At 37.3% G+C, this 25,146-nt stretch overlaps 1 protein-coding gene across 1 annotated transcript in view; it reads right to left on the bottom strand.

Moving 5' to 3' along the window:
* Positions 1-25,146, bottom strand: part of NOTCH2 (notch receptor 2) — a 160,664-nt gene that overhangs the window by 107,711 nt on the left and 27,807 nt on the right. The window contains exon 2 of the mRNA XM_072769558.1: positions 12,387-12,468. Coding sequence (XP_072625659.1) covers positions 12,387-12,468 — 82 coding nt within the window. The remainder of the gene's footprint in view (positions 1-12,386; positions 12,469-25,146) is intronic.

Below are 25,146 nucleotides of genomic sequence, written 5' to 3'. Positions count from 1 at the left end.
TCCAGAAAACAACAGCCCTTCTGGTCCTCTCAGTCTCTCTACTTCCATCTTTCTATCACTCGTTTCCATCAATATGCTCAGATTTATAATATAACTGATCCACTAAAAAATCCTCTGATTTTAATCTTCTGTCCTTTAGTATTTGTTCTCTTGTCTGAATCACTATAGTTCTCATCACCTGTGCTAACACATTTGGTAGTTATAGACTACTGTATTTTACACATGTCTGTATGCTTCATGTTCCTAACAAGATGGCAAGATGTCAGAAGACTGCCACTATGTTTTATGTGAGAGAAACGTAACACTCTTTAGCAGACACTCCTAAGGTATTTTATACTTCTAAATAATTAAGTCAGAGAGCACAGGCCTGTTGGGCCTTTATGTCTATTCAGAACACCTAGCACAGTGCTCAGTCAGTATAGCCGGCTCAATAAATATAGTTTGATGAAAATTAAACTTTTCTTTGAATAGTGCTATAGAATGAATGTTTGTGCCCCCACCAAATTCATATAGTGAAACTCTAATCCCCAAAATGATGGTATGTGGAGGGGGGGCCTTTGGGAAGTAATTTGGTAGATAAAATCATGAGGGTAGGGTCCTCATGATGGGATTAGTGCCCATTGCCCATATAAGGAGATAAAGGGACCAGCACTTTCTCACCCTACTATGTGAAAATATATATAGTGAGAAGGTGGATATCTGCAAACCAGAAAGAAGGTCCTCACAGGCAACTGAATCTGTTAATACCTTAATCTTAAGATTTCTCAGCCTCCAGAACTCTGAGACATAAATGTCTGTTTTTTAAGCCACCCAGTCTGTGGTAGTTTGTCATAGCAGCCTGAGCTAAGACAAAGACTAAGAATCTTCAGTGCTTCAGTCTATCTGATTTTCAGTGTTCAGTATGTAGGATCATAGATAGAACCAGTTTAGAATAAGATAGAGCAAGAATAGATAGAGAATCTATAGAGATTCAGTACTCTAAATGCCACTATCCTACATAAGTCCTAATCATGTTATTTTTTCATTAATATCAACCTTCTCTTCATAACTTATGTGAAGAGAAAAAATTGGATATGATGTTCCAGTTGGATGGGTTCACTGAGTAATACCACCTGTCACTGAAATATCGCCTTTATTAGTCTTTACTTTCAGTTTTCTTTCATAAAAGCCTTTTGATAAAGACCCAAGTAATTGTTTAGAAGAGGACCACTTTAAACAGAAGGTATTGCATTTTTTTAAAGATTTATTTATTTATGATAGAAAGAGAGAGAGAGAGAGAGAGAGGCAGAGACACAGGAGGAAGGAGAAGCAGGCTCCATGTTGGGAGCCTGACACGGGACTCGATCCCAGGACTCCAGGACCATGCCCCGGGCCAGATGCAGGCGCTAAACCACTGAGCTATCCAGGGATCCCCGGTAATTGCATTAATAAGGGAAAGCTGAAGGCATCAATATAAAAAACAGTAAGACATTTTTGGACACAGAGTATGAAGTACTAGCAAAGATTACTGACAATGGGTAAATAGAACATGGAAAATTTTGAGAAGCCCTGAGAAACTATAATTTACCTTACATCGAAATGTAAAGTAAAACACAACTAAGACAAAAACAAAAAACTTACAAAAAACTTACATCACACACACACACACACACACACACAACAACAACAACAGGGATGGAAGAGACAATAAACTTTATTCCTAGTTACAAAATTCCTAGCTATGGGACGTTTAGAAGAGCACTTAAAGAAAACCTCCTTCATGCCCAAATTATGCTAGCTTAATGAAGAAAAAAAGTATTTGGAGATTTTTAGATAATTACATTTTATTACACTCTGATATCCCCATGCCTCTGTATTCAATTTGCTAGCCTCAATCAAAGATAGACAGCCAAAATTTAAAATTAAGGATTTAATTAAACTACTCCAGATACTAGAAGAAAAATATTTCTCATCCTGCTTAGTCACAAGAAAAAGGGGGAGAAAATAATTCCTACATGAAATTAATGGTGCTGACATGCCACAATGGAACAATAAGAAAGAAACTTTACAGAGGATTATGGTTAACTTGAGGACTGTGTTGAAAGAAACCTAGTTAAACTCACATCTATTCAATATGCCAAGTTTGCAGGCCAAAATTAGTTGACTTAACTCACTGGCAATCACCCACAACAGGCAAAAGGATATAGACAGAATCTAAGAATCACCTTCTCCTACTTCTTTATCTAACACTGAAGTTTATAAAGGTTCCAATCTAAAGAATAAAGATTAGTTGAAAACATTATGGGAATCTCATTGTTCTGTATTATAATCAAGCTGATAATTAACACTTACTTTATAAAAAATTCCTCGAGAACACCAAATATATTTGTTAAAGGATTCTTCAAACATAGTGTTAAGAAGAAGAATCACTTAGGAATGGTACTGTTAAAGTGCCCAGATCTCAAGTCTTAAATAAGGAAAGTCCCACGGGACATGCATCTATATAACTGTAACTCACTATGCAAATGTAAGGCACTATGTTTAACAACTTGTAACTTTTGAGCTGGCAGCAACATTTATCAGAAGTTGTTGAATTTGACCTGTCTCAATTCCATAGCTGCATAAAATCTGTCTGGACTTGTTCATTTTCCACTAGGGAAAAAAAAAAAAAAAAAGAAGTTTCAAGTTCTTCAATTTAGTTTCCTCTACCAAAGAACATTTCAATAGATAGTATTCTCTATCCCCACCTTCACTGCCTTCTGCAGTAATTGCACGAAGCTTTCAAGTCAAAGGCCACTTCTCAGAAACGCAGCATTAGCAAAGCCTGGCCCATGTACACTCACAGAGCTACAAGCAGGTTTCATACTCAAACATTATGTGAGCTATCCAGGTCTACTTAATAATATTGTCTCTGTTGAAAATCAGGAACTATGTAGAGTTTTAATCACATTCCTGATCTGAGGAGCCACTTTCAGTCTTTCAAATGTCCCACATTTCCTTCAGAAACTCCTGTTTGAACTACCCACTTTAATAGCTAGTTCTGGGGACGCCTGGGTGGCTCAGTGGTTGAGCGTCTGCCTTTGGCTCAGGTCGTGATCCTGGGGTCCCGGGATTAAGGCCCGCCTCGGGCTCTCTGCGAGGAGCCTGCTTCTCCTCTATGTCTCTGCCTCTCTCACTATATCTCTCATGACTAAATAAATAAAATCTTAATAAATAAATAAATAAATAAATAAATAAATAAATAAATAAAATCTTAAAAAAAATTTTTAAGTTATGTGATCAGACCAATATCCCTGATGAACACAGATGCAAAAATTCTCACCAAAATACTGTAAGCCAAATCCAACAATATGTTAAAAAAATATATCATTCACCACAATCAACTGGGATTTATTTCTGGGTTGCGAGGGTGGTTCAATATCTACAAATCAATCAACATGATATGTCATATTAATAAGAGAAAGGATAAGAACCATATGATCATTTCAATAGATACAGGAAAAGCATTTGACAAAGTACAACACCCATTCATGATAAAAACCCTCAACAAAGTAGTTTTAGAGGGAACATACTTCAATATAATAAAAGCTATCTATGAAAAATCCACAGCTGACATTATCCCTCATGGGAAAAAAATGAGAACCTTTCTCCTAAGGTCAGGAACAAAACAACGGTGTCCACTCTCACCATTTTTATTCAACACAGTACTGGGAAATCCTAGCCATAGCGATCAAACAACAAAAGGAAATAAAAGGCATCCAAATCAGTAAGGAAGAAGTACAACGTTCACAGATGACCTGATACCGTATACAGAAAACCTGAAAGACTCTACCAAAAAATCTGCTAGAACTGATCAACAAATTCAGTAAAGTCACAGGATATGAAATCAATGTACAGAAATCTGTTGCAATTCTATACATCAATAATGAAGCAGGAGAAAGAGAAATTAAGAAAACAATCTCATTTACAATTGCACTAAAAGTAATAAAATACTTAGGAATTAACCATTCCAAAGAGGTGAAAGACCTATACTCTGAAAACTACAAAATACTGATGGAAGAAATTGAAGATGACACAAAGAAATGGAAATTCCCTGCTCATGGATTGGAAAAACAAATATTGTTAAAATGTCTATGCTACCCAAAGCAAGCTATACATTGAAGGCAATCTTTATCAAAATACCAACAGCATTTTTTACAGAACTAGAACAAATAATTCTAACATTTTTGTAGAATCACAAAGGACCCTGTGTAGTCAAAGCAATCTTAAGAAAGAAAAGCAAAGCTGGAGGGATCACAGTTCTGGACTTCAAGTTATATTATAAAGCTGTAGTAATCAAAACAGTACGGCACTGGCACAAAAATAGACACAGAGATCAATGGAACAGAATAAAAAGCCCAGAAATGAACCCACAACTATATGATCAATTAATCTTTGACAAAGCAGGAAAGAATATCCAGTGGGATAAACACAGATTCTTCAACAAATGGTGCTGGGAAAACTGGACAGAAACATGTGAAAGAAACTTTCTTACACACAAAAGTAAACTCAAAATGAACTAAAAACTTAAATGTAATACCTGAAAACATAAAAATCCTAGAAGAGAACATAGGTACTAACCTTTTTGACACTGTACATTAAGCAAATGCTTCTAGAGATGTCTCCCGAGACAAGGGAAACAAAAGCAAATATAAGCAACGGGGACTATATCAAAATAAAAAGCCTCTGCATAGAGAAGAAAAAAAAAAGCTAAAGGTAACCTATGAAATGGGAGAAGATATTTACAAATGACGTATCCAAAAGGCTTGGTATTCGAAATACATAAAGAACTTATAAAACTCAACATCCCAAAACCAAATAATCCATTAAAAAATGGGCAGAAGACATAAACAGACATTTCTCCAAAGAAGACATACGCATGAAAAGATGCTCATCATCACTTACCATCAGAAAAATGCAAATCAAAACTAGAATGAGGTATCACCTCACACCTGTCAGAATGGCTAAAATCAACACAAGAAACAACAGGTGTTGGTAAGAATGTGGAGAAAAGGGCATCCTCTTCCACTATTGGTAGGAATGCAAACTGGTGCAGTTGCTACAGAAAATAATAGGGAGTTTCCTCAAAAAGTTAAAAATCAAACTAACTTATGATCCAGCAAATTGCACTGCTGGGTATGTATCCAAAGAATACAAAAACATTAATTCAAAAGGATACATGCACTTCTATGTTTATAACAGTATTATTTACAATACCCAAGATACGGAAGCAACCCAAATATCCCAGCAATTGATGAATGGATAAAGAAGATGTGGTATTATATGCAATGGAATATTCAGCCATAAGAATGAAATCTTGCCACTTGCAATGACTTGGATGGAGCTAAAGAGGATAATGCTAAGTGAAATAAGTCAGTCAGAGAAAGAAAAATACCATATGATTTCACTCATATGTGGAATTTAAGAAACAACAAATGAGGGGTGCCTGGATGGCTCAGCGGTTGAGCGTCTGCCTTTGGCTCAGGGCGTGATCCTGGGTCCCAGGATCGAGTCCCACATCAGGCTCCTTGCATGGAGCCTGCTTCTCCCTCTGCCTGTGTCTCTGCCTCTCCCTCTGTGTCTCTCATGAATAAATAAATAAAATCTTTTAAAATTAAAAAAAAAGAAACAAATGAGCAAAGGAAGCGAGAGAAAGAGATCAGAAACGCTTTTTAATTCTTTTTAAAGAAACAGACCCTTAATTGTAGAGAACGAACTGATGGTTACCAGAGGCGAGGGAAGGGGTGGGTTCAATAGATGATGGGGATTAATAAGTGTACCTGTACATGATGAGCATAGGGCAACACATGGAAGTGTCAAATCACTATATTGTATACTTGAAGCTAATAAAACACTATATGTTAACTTTTTTTTAAAAACCATAAAAATTTTTAAAAATAAAAGTTATGTGATCTTGGGAAAATTATTTAACTTCTTTGAGTTTTCATATATACTCATCAGTAAAACAGGGATATTAAGACATGTAAATTACATGAGTTCTATAGTAACACATATAAAAAGGTTAATTAAGCACAGAATATGGCATATAAAAAGTGTTCAATAAACACTGGCTAGCATATACTCTTTAACTTGCCAAATGTCTGATTGCTAACAAGAATTAGAATTCAGACTCCAGTCTATCTGGCATAAAAACCTATGCCCTCTCCATGTTACCAGGCAGGGATCTTTTAGATACCTTTGATCCACACACCAATACTATAATGAACCATACTAAAGCCTGAAGCAAAAGAAAAAATTCAGTTACACTGATCTCTTTATTTAAAATTTAAATATTTTTGTCATAGTTTTTTTAATTTTGATATTCTGAACTATTGCATTAATTTTGGTATTCTGAACTATTGCATTAAAATATTATTTATCTTGGTAACCAGGTTTTTTGACACCCTCTTAAATCTTACACCTGAGATGAAAGCCTCAGTTACCTTACCGTGGTCCCAGCCCTATCAGTCACTAACAGTTTCTGCTCTAACATTTCAGTCATTTCACAATTCACTTTGCATTAGTCTAGTAAGACTCATTCTGAACCCCTTTAAGAAGTCCAGGTTAATGAATCGATAATTATTTTATGACTTCCCAAAGACTGTGAAATAATGTGATAACACTATCGATTACTTGCAACTACTATCACAGGCTTCAGTTATCTGTTATATGTGGTATTCATAAACAGCACATAACAAGTAATTCCTGGGATCCCTGGGTGGCGCAGCGGTTTGGCGCCTGCCTTTGGCCCAGGGCGCGATCCTGGAGACCCGGGATCGAATCCCACATCGGGCTCCCGGTGCATGGAGCCTGCTTCTCCCTCTGCCTGTGTCTCTGCCTGTCTCTCTCTCTCTCTCTGTGACTATCATAAATAAATAAAAATTAAAAAAAAAGTAATTCCTGAATTAATATCTTCTGAAGCATCACATTAAAAAAAAGGATTACTCTGAAAAGTATATAGTGAACAAAAGACACTATTCTTCATTTTATGGTAAAGATTTTTAAAAACTATGGAAAAATGGCCAGTCTTCTAATAGCGTTGGCCAGAAAAACTGTATATATGATGTTCTGCTAAATAGAGCACTTCACTTGAAGGAATCTTCTTGGCAGAACCAGTTTTGCAGAGAAGAAAGAGAAAGTGATTTAACAGTTGACGTTTTTCCCAGTGTATCTCCTTGATCTGATATTGCCCTGAACAGCACTGAACGCACTTACAAGGTAAGTGAAAGGGGAAAATGTTGAGTCAGCCCTGACTTTTGAAAATGCCTTTCTAGGAGAGCACCACCACAACACAAATATTGATACTACATCCTCTACTCTAAGCCAGGCTCTGGAAGATTCCAACCTGGAGGATTCCAGTCTTTTCTGTCCTGACTGTATAGAAACACATCAAGAAGACAAAGAAGGCAATGGCTCTAGTTTTTTTGGATGGCTTTAGGAGGCCTGGACTACCAACATCATTCCTAATTCTGAAAAGGAAAGTTGTTAGTTGTTAATGTTTACGGTTTCTCACAGCTAGTAGACAAATTTTAGGTAAATTGTGAAACAAAGCTATAATTTATAACATTTTATATTTATGATTTACTTTGATAATATAAGGTAAAATAATTCCCTTTGATAATGATTACTTTAAAATGTAGTTTCTAGTTAGGTACTTTGGTGAAAAATAGAGATTCTCAAATGCAATCACCCATCCACAGGTACCTAAGTAACTTATGGTGACTTTCCAGTGCTTAACAAACACTGTGCTAGTTACCTCCTAGGAAGCATGTAGAAATTTATGAAAGAATCCTTTATAATGATAGTTTTTATCATTAAAAATAATGGCAGAGGGCAGCCCTGTGGCGCAGCAGTTTAGCGCCGCCTGCAGCCCAGGGTGTGATCCTGGAGACCCAAGATCGAGTCCCACGTCAGGCTCCCTGCATGGAGCCTGCTTCACCCTCTGCCTGTGTCTCTGCCTCTCTCTCTGTGTGTGTCTCTCATGAATAAATAAATAAATAAAATATTTTAAAAAATAAAAATAAAAATAAAAAAATAAAAATAAATAAAAATAATGGCAGAGTAATTATATCAGATTAACTCTCTTGCTTAGAAAAATTGGACACTGCAGACAATATATTAAAGGTACCAATGAGTAATCAAAAGGCAGAAACTGGGATACAAGTTTCCAAAAAAAGAAAAGCAAACTATATGAAACCTACATTTACATAGCTTTTTCCCTGAAGGTATTCCTCAGTCCGTGCAGCACAAGAAGAACAAAATGCAAGCAGAAAATGGAAGTTTTACTGAGCTGAGGAGTCAAAGCTATCTGGGACTGTCGAAATAGCTAGAATCTGGAGGAGGAGAAATCCTGGAAGGCAGAACCATAGAGCAGGTAGCTCCAAAATATGTATACTACTCCACTCAAAAGCATAAATGATTCCTGGCTGTGCATGAACAAGGTATTTAGGAACCCAAAGGAAAGTAAGAGCTCTAAGGCTGAAAGGCTGAGTATGAAGGGAGTCAGAAGTTTGAATTCAAGTCCTACTAAATTAGAGGGGTTGGGAAACACCGAGCTTGACAAGCACCTTATACTTCCAATTTATCTCCTCGAAGGATCATACCCTGGGGAGTAAGGATCACATTTCAGGACTAAGAATTATGCTGTCAGACAAAAGGCAAAACAGACCTGCCAGAGCAAAGCCTAAAACCAAGCTTTCACATAATCAAGGTGATCTTCCAATGATGTAACTGCCCATTGTAACAAAACTCACCATTCTTTAGTGAAATATAAACAGTAAAATGCATCACTCACAATGTCCAATAAATAACAAAAACTACTATAAGTGAGAAGTAAAGGGAAACTGTACCCAGAGTCAACAGAAAGAGCTGTTGATACAAACATACCCAAAGACAATCCAGAAGTTAAGAACTGACAGATAGGGACTTTAAACAACTATGATATATATGTCCTTAAAAAAGCACATTTTGTGAATTTTACAAGTCGAAACCATACCCTCCCCCAACATTCTAGTGAACTTGAGTTACCCATGATTTTCAATCAAATTGGGATTTGGAATGGTTTATCTCTGAAAGCCTGAGACAAACAACTTGAAAGTGATTAATGACAGCCAAACTTAAGTATATATTTACCCCTCCCAGTAGGACAAGGGAGAGAATAAAATGTCTTATCTCTCTATAGTGAGAGGGCTTTATTAAGATCTAACAACTATTTAAGGGCAATAACTGAGTTTTATGCAAGATTACACAGGTTCTCCTTGTCTGGCATCCCAATCTAATCATAGACTGATAGAGTACTTAAGCTCCTGACAGTGAGAAAAAAACAGTTGAGCTGTGTACAAAACTAACCTTTGGAAGTACTTATCCTCATCTGCCAACGTGATCTTATCAAGGATTTCTATAATTTCTATAAACAACTATTATATTTTAGCTGAATCAGTAGCATTATGCTCTTTAAACACTCAGATACCTTCTACTTTAAAACATTTTCCATTAATTCCCACCCTCCCACCCCCTGTAAAAAGAATTTGGCTTCAACTTTCTTTTCTTAATCCACTAAACAATCTCATGAACAAAAAGATAATCATATGCCCTGCACGTCTGATGTAATTTTTATAGAACTTCTAAGTGTTCTAATATCCATTTACCATTTTGGGAAAATAATATTTACTGAACAAGCTGGATTCCCTTCTTTACCCAAGGAAAACAGCAAAGTTGGTGAAGATACACTGAAAGGTCTGCTAAGTAAATGTTATTTTTGCTTAAAATTTTGCTTACCATCCTGTGGCCTTGCAGGGATGATTGACTCGGCCTCCCTGATATTGTTCTTGCTTTTCCTGTGTCCAGTTACATTGACATTGCCACTCCTGAAGATTCTAATACTTCTTTTACTGACATGGAGAAATACTCTCTCTTAACAAGTTTTGTTGTTCATATTGCTCTCCCAAAAGGACAATTTCACCCATGTTTTTCCTTACTTCTACCTTCTCAGGGGGCTTGTTTCCATCACAAAGGGTTGAAGGACACCTGAAGGGCCTGACAAGAACTATATCCATAAGCAACCTATTCCACTGACAGTTATCAAGCACCCAGGGACAGGTTTTGGGCAGCTCCATTTTTGTTGACCACAAAGTAAGCTCCTGTTCCCTAGCAGTGCTTCTAGAAACCATGGGCAACTTCGTCTCTCTCACCTTGGTTGGAGAGTTTGAGATTAACGGACCACAAATCTCTTTTCTCCCGAAAGTGACCCTTAGTGTCCTCTCCTGGTAAGTGCTCAGAGACTAGTCTCTCTTCTCATAGCAGACCACAAATACATAGGCCAACACTTAGAACCTATTTGAAATTCCCCTTATATAAATTACCAAGTCGAATTATGTCCAAATAGAATTAAAGTACAACCATACTAGGTGCTGTGTGAAGCAGATAAAATTCTCAGAGGAGAGGACAGTATCTTCTTATTTAAGACATAGATTAAAAAAACATGTGAATGATGAAATGTACTGAACACCTTTTGGTTCAAGAAATAACATACATTGTTAAGCTCTAGTGACATATCAAGCACCATATTAGGCATTAACTCTATAAAAATGCGTAAGACAAGGACCTCAAAATTCAGTAAGAGAAACAAATAATCCAAAAATGATCATAATTTAATGGGTTAACAACCACAAGAGAGCTGAATAATGGAATAAAGCAAGTAACTATGACACCAGGTACCAAAAAGGGACTGAAGATTTTGGTGGCCAGTTCTAAGGCCACCCCGAAGTTCTAAGTTCCTCCCCTTTATTATCTCCAGCTGTGTTACCATTCTGAAAGAAGACTACATCACATGTTCTTGCTTTTTGTTTTCCAGCTAGACAAACTAAGTGAGCAGCTCATTATCAGTTATAAAAAACATTTCATTTCCAGTATTATTATTCCAATCCAAATAACCTACAATTAAACTTTATGTCATCATAGCTTAAAATATTGTCCTTCTGCTGAAGAGCATCTTTCCTGACTTGCAAAAATTCTCACAACACTGAAGAACTTAGATCATGAGGCACCTGGGTGGCTCAGTTATTGAGCGTGTCTGCCTTTGTCTCAGGTCATGATCCCAGGGTCCTGGAATCGAGTCCCGCATCAGGCTCCCTGGAGGGAGCCTGCTTCTCTCTCTGCCTATGTCTCTGCCTCTCCGTCTCTCATGAATAAATAAATAAAATCTTGAAAAAAAGAAAGAAAGAACTTAGATCCTGGGATCCCTGGGTGGCTCAGTGGTTTAGCGCCTGCCTTTGGCCCGGGGCGCGATCCTGGAGTCCCGGGATCGAGTCTCATGTCGGGCTCCCGGCATGGAGCCTGCTTCTCCCTCCTCCTGTGTCTCTGCCTCTCTCTCTCTCTCTCTCTCTCTATCATAAATAAATAAATCTTAAAAAAAAAAAAAAAAAGAACTTAGATCCTGATGTCAGAATGGACTTGACTGGAACCAATGTTATCATTACATTTATGTCATTCAATTAAATATCCAAAGAAGAAATAAAAACATGTTGGGTAAACTCATGTAAAATGCTTATAAAGCAAGTACTGTTACCTAAGCAGAGGACAAGTACAGCCCATACAAGGGTTAAAGAAAAGTTATATTACCAATCTTATTTTCCGTGATATAAATACAATGAATACACATTCCTGTCAAAAATTTTCAACTGAGCCAGAGGCAGAAGGAAAACCATATGGTCCACAGGACACAGAGAGGAACTATTTATGAGATAATCTCACAGGCTTCCTCAAAGAAATAAAAAGTATAGCTAAATTAGGTGGTTGGAGAAAAAGAAAAACTGCTCTTGAGAACCAGCCTACACCCCCTAGTCCTGTCCCATAGCCTTCCTCTTATAACCCCATATAATGACATTTTCCACAGTGCCTGCTCCATGTCCCACCCCTACAGGTGCATATGCATCTTTCTCACGGTCTCTCTTTCAGAACTGGACTTTTTTACACCAGAAAAATAATTTCACGCTATAATATTTACTTACACTAGGCAGAATTAAAGTTGATATCTATTGTGGTTTGACTTAAGAACAAGATCATAACTAACATGTTGAGGAGTGATTCTAAGAATGCACTCGATATACATTAACTAGCCACTCACTGAAAAGTCTTTTTCATAATGAAAAAGATAGTGATAAGATAATAAGAAGTTCTTGTTAACCATTTATCTGACATCTGCATCCTTCCATTCTCATCCCCCACAAAGACTTTATCAGAAAAGTTAGAGAACCAGTAATACTTCATAGAAGTATTGAAAACAGAATTAAGCAGGACCAAATCTTGTCTAGTGTTATACAGAGGAAAAATAAAATATATAAGAAGGAAAAAGAAAACGAAAAACTTACTTGCAGTATCCTGTGCCATTGTGGTAGGTAACACATACTCCTTCATTTACACAGGGCTCATAGCTATCCCGACACTGCAATGCTAAAAATAAAAACAAACGCACATTAGAAATAAGTCACTAATCATAACCCTTAGCAAAGAAATTTTACTCAATCCAGGTCAACATTAGTTCCCATATCCAACCTGATCTGGGTTTCTCTTTAGAGTTTTAATCAGGTTTGTTTGTTTTGTTTTGTTTTGTATTTGTCCTGTTGCTTCTAGGGTCATAGAAGCATGGAAGCTCATCCTAGGAGTCTCTTCCTACAATAACTATTTTGTAGTCTTGAATGATGCTTTTAATTCTCTATGCTTCTCCATCTTCCCAGATGTTGCATCCCTATCTCCCAATAATACCAAGAAAATTAAAACTCTAACATCCATGACATACTATGAGCATCTTGAAATTTGAATCCTTCAGATAAGTAATGTAAAGATTCATCAATTAATATTTAGGAAGACCTGGGTAGATACTAAGTCACATGATATTAATGAATTACTTAAGCCTTCAAGTGAAGTTTCAGAACAAGTCACTTTAATAAGTAATCAGAAACATCAACAATATTCATTGAAAAAACTGTAATTGAGAACCTAGTATATACTAGGCACAATATTAGGATCCAGAGGAAAAGGGGAAATGTAATACATAAGAAATAAATACAACATAATCTCTAGGTTTAAGGGACTCACACAAAGAAAGATGGGGGAGTAGATGGGTCAAAGTAAAGAAAATAAAAAGTTAATTTTATATACGCAGATAAAATAATAACTCTCAAATTCTTAAACTCCAGTCCTTTTCAAGACAATGAAAAGGCACCTACCTCACCACCATAATCCCTCCTCAAAACAGAGTACTCAGAAATAAATAACAATAGTAGAAATTTTCATTTCAGTCACAAGAGGAGAAAGGACCTTAAAGTCTACCACTCACTAGCTGATAACCTGATTATTCAGCTTTAAGAGTTGGAATTTTCATCACCAAAATCCTTGTCAAGAATCCTAATAACAACTGGGAAGGCAGGACAGAAAGAAACCTAGTCAAACAACAAAAACCAAAATTAAAGTTCATGAACTTTTTCTGGAAGATTACATGCCCACCTCCTAGGATGGTTTGTATACAAATACCTGAAAGCAAAATTGAGAAGTCTCCACCTTTGAGTTTCCTCCAGTCATACCACTCTATGACTAGACTGCTCAGTATCACAGGCTCTAGGCCTGCCCCTCTGAGGCATCAAAATCACCTTCTTTTCACAGGGAGAGCCCAGGCACGAGCTGGGTGTTAGAACAACTCCTCCATTAACAATTACTGCATAAGAATCCTCTATTTGCCCGGTACCATCACCAAGTAATGGAACTATTTGACAACATGTTTATAGAAATCTCATCTCTTAAAATAACAATATTTTTAAAATAGTAATAATCACAGCAGCTAACACATTGCACTTAGTAAATCCCAGATGCTATTTTATGCACTCTACATAGACTAATTCAACATTCCCCACAACGCTGTGAGGCAGTTAATTTCATTATATCTGTTCCACAAGAAGGATAAGTGACCTGCTACTGCCACACCAGTGAATTAAAGAGCCAGAATTTGAACCCAGGGAGTCTGGAACCTGTGAGAGAGTCTGTGCTCTTAACTACAGTGATACACTACTTCCCACTACCTGACATTTTTCTTCTCAGATGGGCAGGATAGGTTTTGTTATACATTTACTACAAAGTGAAGGCCAGGGAGGTTAGGTGACCTCATGGAACATCACACCACTAGCTGTGGCAGTGCTAGGCCTGAGACCCAAGTCTCTTACTAAGTCCAGCCCCATCTCTATGACAGCTGCTGGGATCACAGAGTCACTAAACTGCAGCCTGAACAGGCAGATTCAGGAAGAGGGTCATCTTGTTGTCCACATCCCACTTCCCTGTAGGGCTCAAATGCTCCCTCTTCCCACACTGATAAGGCCAATGCAACAACTATAATTAAAACAGTTAATGTCAGGTTATTTCCTCCATACCAAAGTTCTCAAACTGCTTTTTTCATTCTCTTTAGACACTTTTATTAGTTTCAATGAGGACTTCCTGACTTTTTTCTATTTGCTTTTTTTCTTTAAATAAGGAAAACCTGTCAGTAGGAAAGGAATGTCCTGTAGGCACAGAGCAAGCTAAGCTGCAGCTCTGTCCTCCTCCTGCAGGAATCCTGAAATCCTGCCTCTACCACCAGCTGTGCTACTGCAAATAAAACACAACCTCATGGTGGCTCAATTTCCCTACCTGTAAACTAAACTGGGGTAAACTACATATTCTTGAAGGTCTCCTGTGATCCAACAGTGACACCTCTCTCATTAAAGTATGTGAATGGCATGCCTGGTACCTGGAGAAATCTATGCAGAAGGACATTAAGGACCTAGCCACCCATGACTCAGAAAGCCATGGGTGCAAAAAAATTACATTCTGTTCCTATTAAGTGTCCTGGCAAATCATTACAGTGACAGGTTCAAAGAAATACAAACAACCCAAAGTCAACATGTGGCAATCCATCAAGCAAATAACTTTATAGCCCAGCCTTAGTGAACCAATCAAATTTAGTGACCAAAAAAGAGGTGGGCTTACAGGGCTAATAATTAATGCCATTTGGCTAATCTGTAGGATCATACTACCTTGACCCTATAACATTTACTAAGCTATGGTGCTCAAAATGTGCATCAGAATCAAGTAGAGGGCTTGCCACCCCCCCACCCCCCACCACCCCACAGTTTCTGATTAAGGAGTTCTAGCAGGGGCCTGCACATTTGCTTCCTAACAGGTTCCTATATGATGCTAATGATACAAGTCTGTGGAACCAGACTTTAATAGCAACTAAGACATGAGTGTCCACTTTAAGGAATCCTCTACTACTATAGAATCCATTGAGGTCTTGGATAATCTAGACAGTAATGTATTGCCTGAATAGACAAAAGAAAAATAAAGTAAAATTTGAGACTTGTGACTTTGGTCAGGGGAATTTCTAAATGAATACTGTAATGATTTGTCATTCAAAGAGAAGGTAAAATTTTGATAACTCAAAAAAAAATTACAGTGAGACAAGAAAAGACCTCATTTAAAAATTCAATTTGCTCTCTTTCCAATGTAAAACACTTAAATTTAACAGTGAAATTGAAAGCACCTTTATATTTGTAAAGTAAAAAACAAAATGCTCAGTAATATACCATTTAGAGAACAGATGCTTAACTGATGCTTTTGTAGACTCAGAGAAATGAGTCCTTCACAAAAAGAGTGACTTTTTCCCAAATTTTCATCTTAAGCCATAATGATCACTCAATAAATACTGTTGACTGGAATCAATCTCATATACAGTGTGTGTGTGTGCGCGCACGCGTACGTGCCTCCCACTCCCCAAAAAAGGATAAAAGCAAAGAGAAGCAAGAGATTTCAATTTCATCACTCCATCACTTGGCAATGTGACACAAAATTTAGAGACCAATTTCTAATTTTCATACACTTTCTATTCAATGTATTTGGGGACAAGGGTTCTAATATTCAGAACATACTTATAACGCATCTATTCCATGAGGTACGGGCTCTAATGTCAGGGATTCCATGCTTAACAGAATAAAGTACCTGTCCCCATGAACCTTCTTTCTATTAGGGAAAGATAGATAATACATGAATAAATAATGTCATTTTAGACATTGCTTAAGTGATAGATTCTGTTGGAAACAGAACCCAGATATGGGAGACAGAGTAATCACAAAGGCTGGAGGTATAGGGACCTCCTTTAGATAGGGTGACTAGGAAAGTCTTCTCTCAGAAGGTATCTTTGAGCTAAGATTTAGAAGAACAAGAATCATGAAGATGCAGGAAAGAGCAATTCCAAACTGAGTGAGGAAAGAGTGAGGAAAGTGTAGAGGCCTTGAGATGGGAATGAGACTGATATTCCAGATTCATGTGGCTGGAGACTATTAGGCAAGGAAGGGTGAGTAACAGGAGGTAGTAAGGAGTTAGACCCCGGCTTCTGGTCCAAGTGAGTGGGTAAGTACTGCTCAGCTTTAAGCAAGGAAAATGACACAATCAGATTTGTGTTTGAAAACAGTCACAATTGTAGGGGCATATGGGTGGTATAGTCAGTTCAGCATCTGACTCTGGATTTCAGCTCAGGTCTGATTCCCGGGTTTTGAGATCAAGCCCAAGTCAGGCTCCACACTCAGCAGGGAATCTGCTTGAGATTCTCTCTCTCCCTCATCTTCTGCCCTTCCCTTGCTGTCATTGCTTGCGCGCTCTCTCTCTCTCTCTCTTTCTCACTGGAATAAATCTTTAAAAAAAAAGAAATTAAGAAAGAGAAAAAAATAAAGAAAAGAAATAAATTATAAAATGTTCCAGTGAGTGAAGGAGCTTTTTTTTCTTTTTTACATAAGCTTACTCAAGTCATCCCTTTTTAGGCTAGATTGAAGACATCTATTTTCTCAGCTCCCCAAAAGTGGTAAGGATTTTATTCTAATCTCATCCAACCTCCCATAAGCCTCACTTGCAAAGTGTTGGTACAGCACTCTCTAATCTACATTGGTTTTCAGTTCTTAATTCTCAGAACTTACTCTCAGTTTGGTTTCAGAACCAGCTGAGAGGTCTATGCAGTACCTTCACACAATGACACAGATGTCACTTCTTCCAGGAACAAGCCATTTCTTATTTTTTCTGGTCTAAACTCTCAGACTCCTTCAAGATTACAGCCCACCTTCCCTGCCCGGGATCCTCCCACCATAATAAATGCAGTCACTAGCTGGAATGGATCACCACTGCACTCAGTTCCATGCCTATCCCCATCTCAGCTTCCTCAGCTGCCACTTTCCCTCCACCATGGACACTACTCATTCTGCTGAGGCCCAGCCCAACTCCTCCCTCATCCTCAGAGCCCCTAATTCTTAGGACATTCAGAACCCACTTACAGTTTAGCACTTAATTTTATGCTGTCTTCTCTCTACTTTTCCATGTTTAAATTCCTAAAGGATAGAAAACATTTCTTCTTTTCTGTATATTTGAAACTATAGTTTTGTGCACAGGTGCCAAAATCAGGTTCTAAGTTTGGATTCTAGCACCATCATTTCCCATCTATAGCTGTATCCTCTTTATGATTCAGTTTCTTCACCTGTAAGATCATCTCCCAGAGCCCTCCTAAGAACTAACTGAATTAATACATGTAAACAACCTCGAGTGCCTGATAATGAGTAAGAGCTCAAAAAAGCCTAGCTCACATAGTAGGTTCTTAAATTCTTGGTAAGTGAATGCATGATAAATGGTGCCTCTAGGAAAACTTGTTACATCAATCAAACCCCAGTTTAAACAAAATTGAGAATCTGGAAAAATAGAATAGTCTTAGGCAGTTTAGGATGTAATATCAGTAAGTGAAATACATTCTTCACAGTTGCCATCACTAACAGTCTAACAAAAGAAATACTGAACTATTACTATGACAAAAAAGAAAATCAGAGGCCACTGCTTTAAAAAAGGTGTAGCACTGCAGGAATAAGGAGAAATGAAACACTAAAGGTAAAATAAACACTATATATAAACAAAAATGCCTTTTAATTTTAATACAGCTCTATATTTTTTTAAAGATTTACTGTGAGCATAGGCCTCTACGGGGCATTGCATAGAAACCAAACAGAAGTAAAACAATTCCTATCCTCATAGTCCATATTCAGTGTACTGGAGGGAAGTTAGGGGTAGGGGCAAAGAGAATATCATTTACCTAACTGACTCGAAGATAAACACAAACAAAATAAAAATTGCTTTTATTATATACATTTAGAAGACCCTCTTAACATCAATTTCAGAACCACTCCAAAAAGAACCTCTAAGAAGTACAACCCAAATCCTTGTGTTTAGCACTGTATAACTCAGTCCAGAACAAGGTTCTGGTATTTATTCAAGTTCATTGGCTCATTTGTCTATAAATACTGCATATAAAAGAATAAATTTTCATTGACTTTAACCACTTCCAGTGCCTCAGGAATTGGCTCATTCAGGGATTGGCCCAAGGTATCCTGATAGAATAGAATCCTCCTTAAAATTTCGTCTAGGCATTTGCCTAGGTTTTTCAGGGCTTTTCAGTATCATGCCAGCTACATATTGGTTTAAAAGCTTCCCTTTGTTTTAGGAATCTCTAACATGAGTAATTAAATCTGCACCCCAGCCGGCTGTAATCTGAGCAGCCTTCAATTTGTTTCACTTGTTGCATTAACATGTAATGGGTGTAAATTGGCATTACTTGTTGCTTTGTAGCCTCTTCAAATAAGCCTGTCTGTTGTCTATCTCACATGATTTTATTTTTCATATCCTGCTCTGTCAGTCTGCAGTATATGTGTTCATATCCACTGCTCACTCAAAAGATGTTTTAATATCTTAAATGGGTGAGGTTCCTAAAACATGTGAAGAGAAGGTATACAGGGCCCTTTTAGTTTTCTCTTCAACGTTTATGCAAATTTCAAGTAGCAGCATTTCAGAAAGAGGTCTGAGTTTACGCCCTAGAACCTTGGCTACAGCTGGCTGCTGTTGCTTCAGGCACATGGTGTCTGAAGAGGCTCAGTAAATGAACAAAGCAAAGTTCTCTAAAATGACTGCTTGCTTTATTACCAAAAGTAGGAGAATTGAGGGCAGACAGAGAGACATCAGGGATTTGCAATAATTCTCACAGCACCCTGTGATTTCAAACAACAAACTTCCACTGAATTTTTATTCCATTTTTTGGGATCAAGCCATGAAAAAAAAATCCAAACAAACAGAAGTGCAGAAGCTTAAAAATCCCAAGTGGTACATTTAAATAAAAACAAAGTAGAGAAACATCTGTCTTCCTCATTGAAATCTGTCTTGATTAAAAAATAAATGCAACAAGGGAGATACCAATTTTATTTTCCTGATAGTATTGCAAGAATTTCTCTATCCTTTACAGATACCATCTAATAGAAAATGTGTTTCCTACTTAAGAGATGCTGATCTCAGACCCACAGAGATTAAGGCTTAGGCTATACAGTTCATAGCAAAATATTACTACTTTTCAAAAATAGGTATACCTTGATTAAAGAAAATATAACCAACAAAAACTGAAGTTATAAATGAGTGTTTTTGACATTACTAATAGAATTAGTTTATAAAGACAACTGTCCTAGTGAGTTGATGAGTCTAGAATAATCTTTGATTTAAAAAATTCCAATTTGGGGGATCCCTGGGTGGCTCAGTGGTTTGGCGCCTGCCTTTGGTCCAGGGCGCGATCCTGGAGTCCCGGGATGGAGTCCCACGTCAGGCTCCCGGCATGGAGCCTGCTTCTCCCTCTGCCTGTGTCTCTGCCCCTCTCTCTCTCTCTCTCTCTCTCTCTCTATCATGAATAAATAAAATCTTTAAAAAATAAAGAAAATTAAAAAATTAAAAATTCCAATTTTGTCCTACTTTATACTACTGGATTTATTGCAAAGAACAAAATGCATCAATATTTGCTGTGCTATATTCACATATACTATGCATTGTGTTATTTCCTTCTTTATTTTTGTCTTCTTAAAGATGGCAGAAACACTTTAATTTATGAGTTAAATAAGATAAAAATTATAAAAATATATTTATAAATCAGATGTGGCAAATCTGTTAGTAAGTACCTCTATACACATGTACATCCTTTCACTTGGAAAATACTTCCCCTCACTTTCTTCCTTATCCATCTCGCTTATTCCCAACTATATGTCAAATCATAGATAAAACATTACCTTCCTAAAGAAATCCTCAGAGACCCTCCAGTCTGATTAACACATTCCTCCTCTGTACTCCCATTACACCCTAGGCAGATTTAATAAAAGTGCTGGCTCACCTGTCTCTCTCCCCCACCTCTCTGCAAATTCCCTAAAGACACTGAACATGATTGGCTCATCTTCGTATACCCAGGACCTAGCACAGTGCCTGGACCTAGCACAGTGCCTAGGCCATAGCAAGTACGGTCAATACTCATAAAATATTCAAGGAATTATCTTTAAAGCAAAACCTAATAAAGTCAACAACCACTTAATGTGTTTAATATTTTCTAGGGCTCCAATTTTAATAAGCATAGTGATACCCAAATATGACTGCGCCTAATAATTCTAATTTCATTTTGTAAAAGCAGAAAAGTAAAATGAGAAGGAAAAAATGGTGCAAATTTCCTGGCCTTTAACAGAGATGAGAAGTTGAGAAAGTGGAATATACTTTTCTAATCTTCAAAAACTGAAACATTTTGGAAGTTCCTGCCTTAAAATTTGCATAAAGATACACACTCCCAGTCTTCCCCATGAATCTAAATCCATGTGTATTATGGTTAAGAATTTATTAATGGGTTGAACAGAAGCCAAAGTAATTTCATCTAAACAGCAAATGCAGAAAACATAGTATTAAAAATTCTAAGTGAATAGAAAGCTAAGATGGTATTTTTCCATTATACAATACCATTTTCTCCATGAGAAGGTTCACTGGTCCACATCCACAGAAAAGTAAGGGTCAATCTGTTCCAAAATAACCTCAATGTATTTCTTCACTATTAAGTATCTAACACGAAAATGATTACAGGATTTTTATATCCAAAAGTTTCAAGATCTCAATATAATAAAACCCAAGAGGGGAAGAAGCTCTATCATATCTAGAAGTTAAATTATTCTCTGCACACATATGTATATATAATGGTCAAAAAAGGCCAATCTGGGGATCCCTGGGTGGCGCAGCGGTTTGGCGCCTGCCTTTGGCCCAGGGCGCGATCCTGGAGACCTGGGATCGAATCCCACGTCGGGCTCCCAGTGCATGGAGCCTGCTTCTCCCTCTGCCTCTGTCTCTGCCTCTCTCTCTCTCTCTGTGACTATCATAAATAAATAAAAATTAAAAAAAAAAAAAAGTAAAAAAGGCCAATCTGAGGTGATATTCAATTGTCTTCTATCTTCTGTTATCTCCTCTAGATCTATATCTGTTCTATCAGAAACAAATTCGGCCTGTCACTAATTTCCTGTGCTCTTAGTAAATGCTCCCTTTTTAAAGCTTTTTAAAGACAATTGTGTTAAGTACAGCTTCATTTTTTTAAGAAGCTCTTAATTTTAAATACATACTTTTAAGTGCCTTTGCTGGAAAAGAATTCTATAAATATATATAATCTTCTTGCTACCCACTCAAAAGAAATGAAGTGTTCTTTTAGTTTAAATTGTTCAGAAAACTTTTTAAATGTGGGGTGCTTGGGTGGCTCAGTTGTTTAAGGGTCTGCCTTCCGCTCAGGTCATGATCCCAGGTCCTGGAGTTGAGCCTCACCCCCTCACCTCCCAAATCTCCCAACCCGCACTGGGCTCCCTGCTCAGCAGGGAGTCTGCTTCTCCCTCTGCCTCTCCCCCTGCTTGTGGGTCTCTTGCTGGCTTGCTCTTTTCAAATAAATAAATCTTTAAAAAAAAAAAAAACTTTTTAAGTGGAGTAAACAAATTCTATTGTTTGTTAATTTAGAGACAGACCCCAATAAGAACGAACAAGGGACAAAATTATGTTAAAAATAAAAATGGAAAAACCTAAGATTGTTACTATATAAAATCAAGGAATTAAGGAGGGCACATGATATAATGAGCACCGGGTGTTACATGCAACTGATGAATCACTGAACTCTACCTCTGAAACTATATGTAATTAACTGAATTTAAATAAAACCAAATTCTTTAAATAAATAAAATCAAGGAGACTTCCCAAAAACAAATGGGGAAAATCCAGAGAACAGCCCCAGACTTTCTCATGAGTATCCTTCCCCCCAGTCTTTTTAAAGAACTTTGGTTGTAGCAATCAAGGCTACTCTCAAGAATCAAGTAACCAGAACATCATAGACTGTCATTGTATGACAAAAAATCTGAGTCCAGCATAAAGCACCACTACATTATAGCTAACTATTTTGAAGCCAGGGCTTGCAGAAGCTAAGGTCCTAACACTTGGATTACTTCTATGTTATTACCCAGATGACAGAGGTTCTAACCATCAACCAAAACCAAATCCCTATTCACTTGTGGACAATATTCAATGCAAAACCCCCACACACATCACTGAAAACTGTCTAAACCCAAGAGCTCAAAAGGTCCTAAACTCTGGGCTTGTAACCAGAATATTCCAGATAAGCACAGAAACCAGCATTGTGAAGAAAATGTCTAAATCTGGAGATGGTAAATGTATATTAATACTTCCCATTTGCAGAAAACACGTCTAGGACAACAACTTTGGAGTACAGGAAGGTTGACACTAGGAAAATATCAAATCTTTACTAACTACTGAGGGAAGAAAACATGTAATATAGCTTCAAACTTTAATTTTAACTTCGTTTTGTTTTCATTTGCTCTCTTCTTTTCACTTGTTTCTTCAAACACAGATCAATGCCACCTCACACCAACACGACTTGGGCTCCCGGGTCAACAGAAAAAAGTAATAATGATGTATACTTAAAGATATTTGATGCAGAGCTGATAATTTCAATGTTCAATAAAATCCTCTTTAAAACTCCTCTCCTCCAACTCAAACCTTTCAACTACTCACATTCTTTTACTGTGAATGTAAGTAAGAATTTATCTCCAAGAATACTTAGATTTCTATGGAATTGTAACAGTCATTTTAATAAAAACAGCCCAGCACACTGCAAATGGGCATGGCCATTCTTGTTCATCCAGTTGTTGCTGGATGAGCAAAGAAAGGCAGCAAAGACAGAAAATTTTGTCTGCATTAATAAATGACCATATCAGAAGTTGAGCTTTCCATGTTTGTGTTTTCCAACAGGAAGGAAATCTAGGTTTCTCCATTTACAGCAACACCTAATTTGGCAAACCCAAAATTTATGCTGCCTTTGACAAAGGTTTTCTTAGTTCTAGAGAGGCTAAGAGACTTCCCTTGTTTCAGCTTCAGTCCGGAGTCCTCAGAAAGAGCCCAAAATAATCTAAACCTCAATATATTAAATTAAAACCTGAGAGGTAAATCCTATAAGGAGTATTGGCTTTCTGGAGTTTAGTCTTCCCAACTCTCATAAATGAGTCATAAATTCCTAGAGGAATTAAAAAAAAAAAATTCAGGTGCCCTAACCCACCACCCATTTCATCTACCTTGCTGTCACTCCTCCTGCCTGGCAACCCAAAGGGGTTCCAGCAAAAGGCAGATTTTGGACTCAGCAACACCTATCCATGTCTGTTCTACCTAGCTTCAACCCAGCTATGATGCTAGGCATATGGTAAATGTTTGGAAATGTTTTCAAAGCCAAACTGTTGAAGGAGCAGGCCAGTTTTCTATCTCCCTCCAAGAGAACATAAACAAGTCCCTAATGTCCCACAAAAGAAGACAAAAATAAAATCTGCAAAATGATAGTTTATTCTAGCTTTCTAAGGTCACAAAGACCTGGCAGAGGAGATATTTTCATCTCTTTTGTTTATCGCTCTTAAAATACTCTCCTCAGTAAAAATCCATTCCACTCTGGGGACATGGGAGTGATATTCATGTAGAACAAGAGGGATTTAGAAAGGGAGTTTTACCAGTTACACTACTCCAGGTCAGTGGGAATGTCCTTCCCACCATCACCTCATCGTATTATAACAGGATTAAGTCCTTTGGAAAACCAGTATTAAAGCAAGTAACCCTGAGTTCAAGTAAAGGGACAAAGGATTTAGCAAATGTGGTTATTAGTATAACGCTGGTGATTAAATAACATTTCTCCTCCTCCCCACCAAAGTACACATTACCTCATCGAAAATATGAAAACCAAAGCATTGTAATCACTTTGGCTATAAGCCTAAATAAAAGTTACCACAGAAAGTCTCAAATACTTTAAGTTTTATATTAAATATGTCAAGTGAACCAAATATCCTCCTTCTCATGTGATCTGGCTTTTGAACTAAGTAGAACAAGGTTATAAATTTGTACACAGTGGGCTTCTGTACATGCTCTTTCAATGCCACAGAAAATAACTTACCCAAATAAGCAACTTTCCTACAGTAAAATATCTTACCCCCAAGGAGTAATTCTAATGATGTGAATTTCAGAAAGTAGTCAGTTACATCCTAAGTTAGTTGGCTGGTCATGTCCCTCCAGTAAAATGAGAGTAACAAGCACCTGCTCTACCTAAAGATGGGAGATGGTATTGACTTGGCAACACATATTTAGGATTAACATCTCAGCTTCTAATGGGCAGGGCTTTTTAGCTGATTTCCATCTGTGTTCCCCCACCCAAACCTACAGGTGTTCTAAGACCAATGTGAACACTGGCCAAACAAATCAGAATGTCAGCTCCCAACTCTCACCTTCTCACTCCTGAGAAATCTGACCAAAGGCAATGCTACAGTAAAAATACCTTCATAGTTTACAAAACATTTTCATACAAATGATTTCATTTGATCTCTACAACAACCCTGTAAGGCATGCAAATTAGTACTAGTATCATTTACAGAAGAGGAAACTGCAAGTCAAAGAAATAAGGAACTTGCCCAAAGTCATTCAAGTCAAGATGGCAGAACCTGCACCAGAATACAAGTCTTTTATCTACCAGCCCAGGATACTTCCACTCACTGTATCTATTGAGATGCAGTCAGAAAAACCTGGTATCACCCAAACCTGCAAACCTCCATAACAGAATATTCTTACATAGATAAATACCCACATACTGGCTATGTACATAAAAAACATTTGTGCCAAAGACCATCTAATGACCACATGCTTGTCAAAAACAAAACC

This window comes from Canis lupus, chromosome 12 (genome assembly GCF_048164855.1).
Source record: "Canis lupus baileyi chromosome 12, mCanLup2.hap1, whole genome shotgun sequence".
In the NCBI taxonomy this organism is placed as follows: domain Eukaryota; kingdom Metazoa; phylum Chordata; class Mammalia; order Carnivora; family Canidae; genus Canis; species Canis lupus.
The sequence above is the reverse complement of the archived record's forward strand: the minus strand, read 5'-3'. Positions and strand labels throughout refer to the sequence as shown.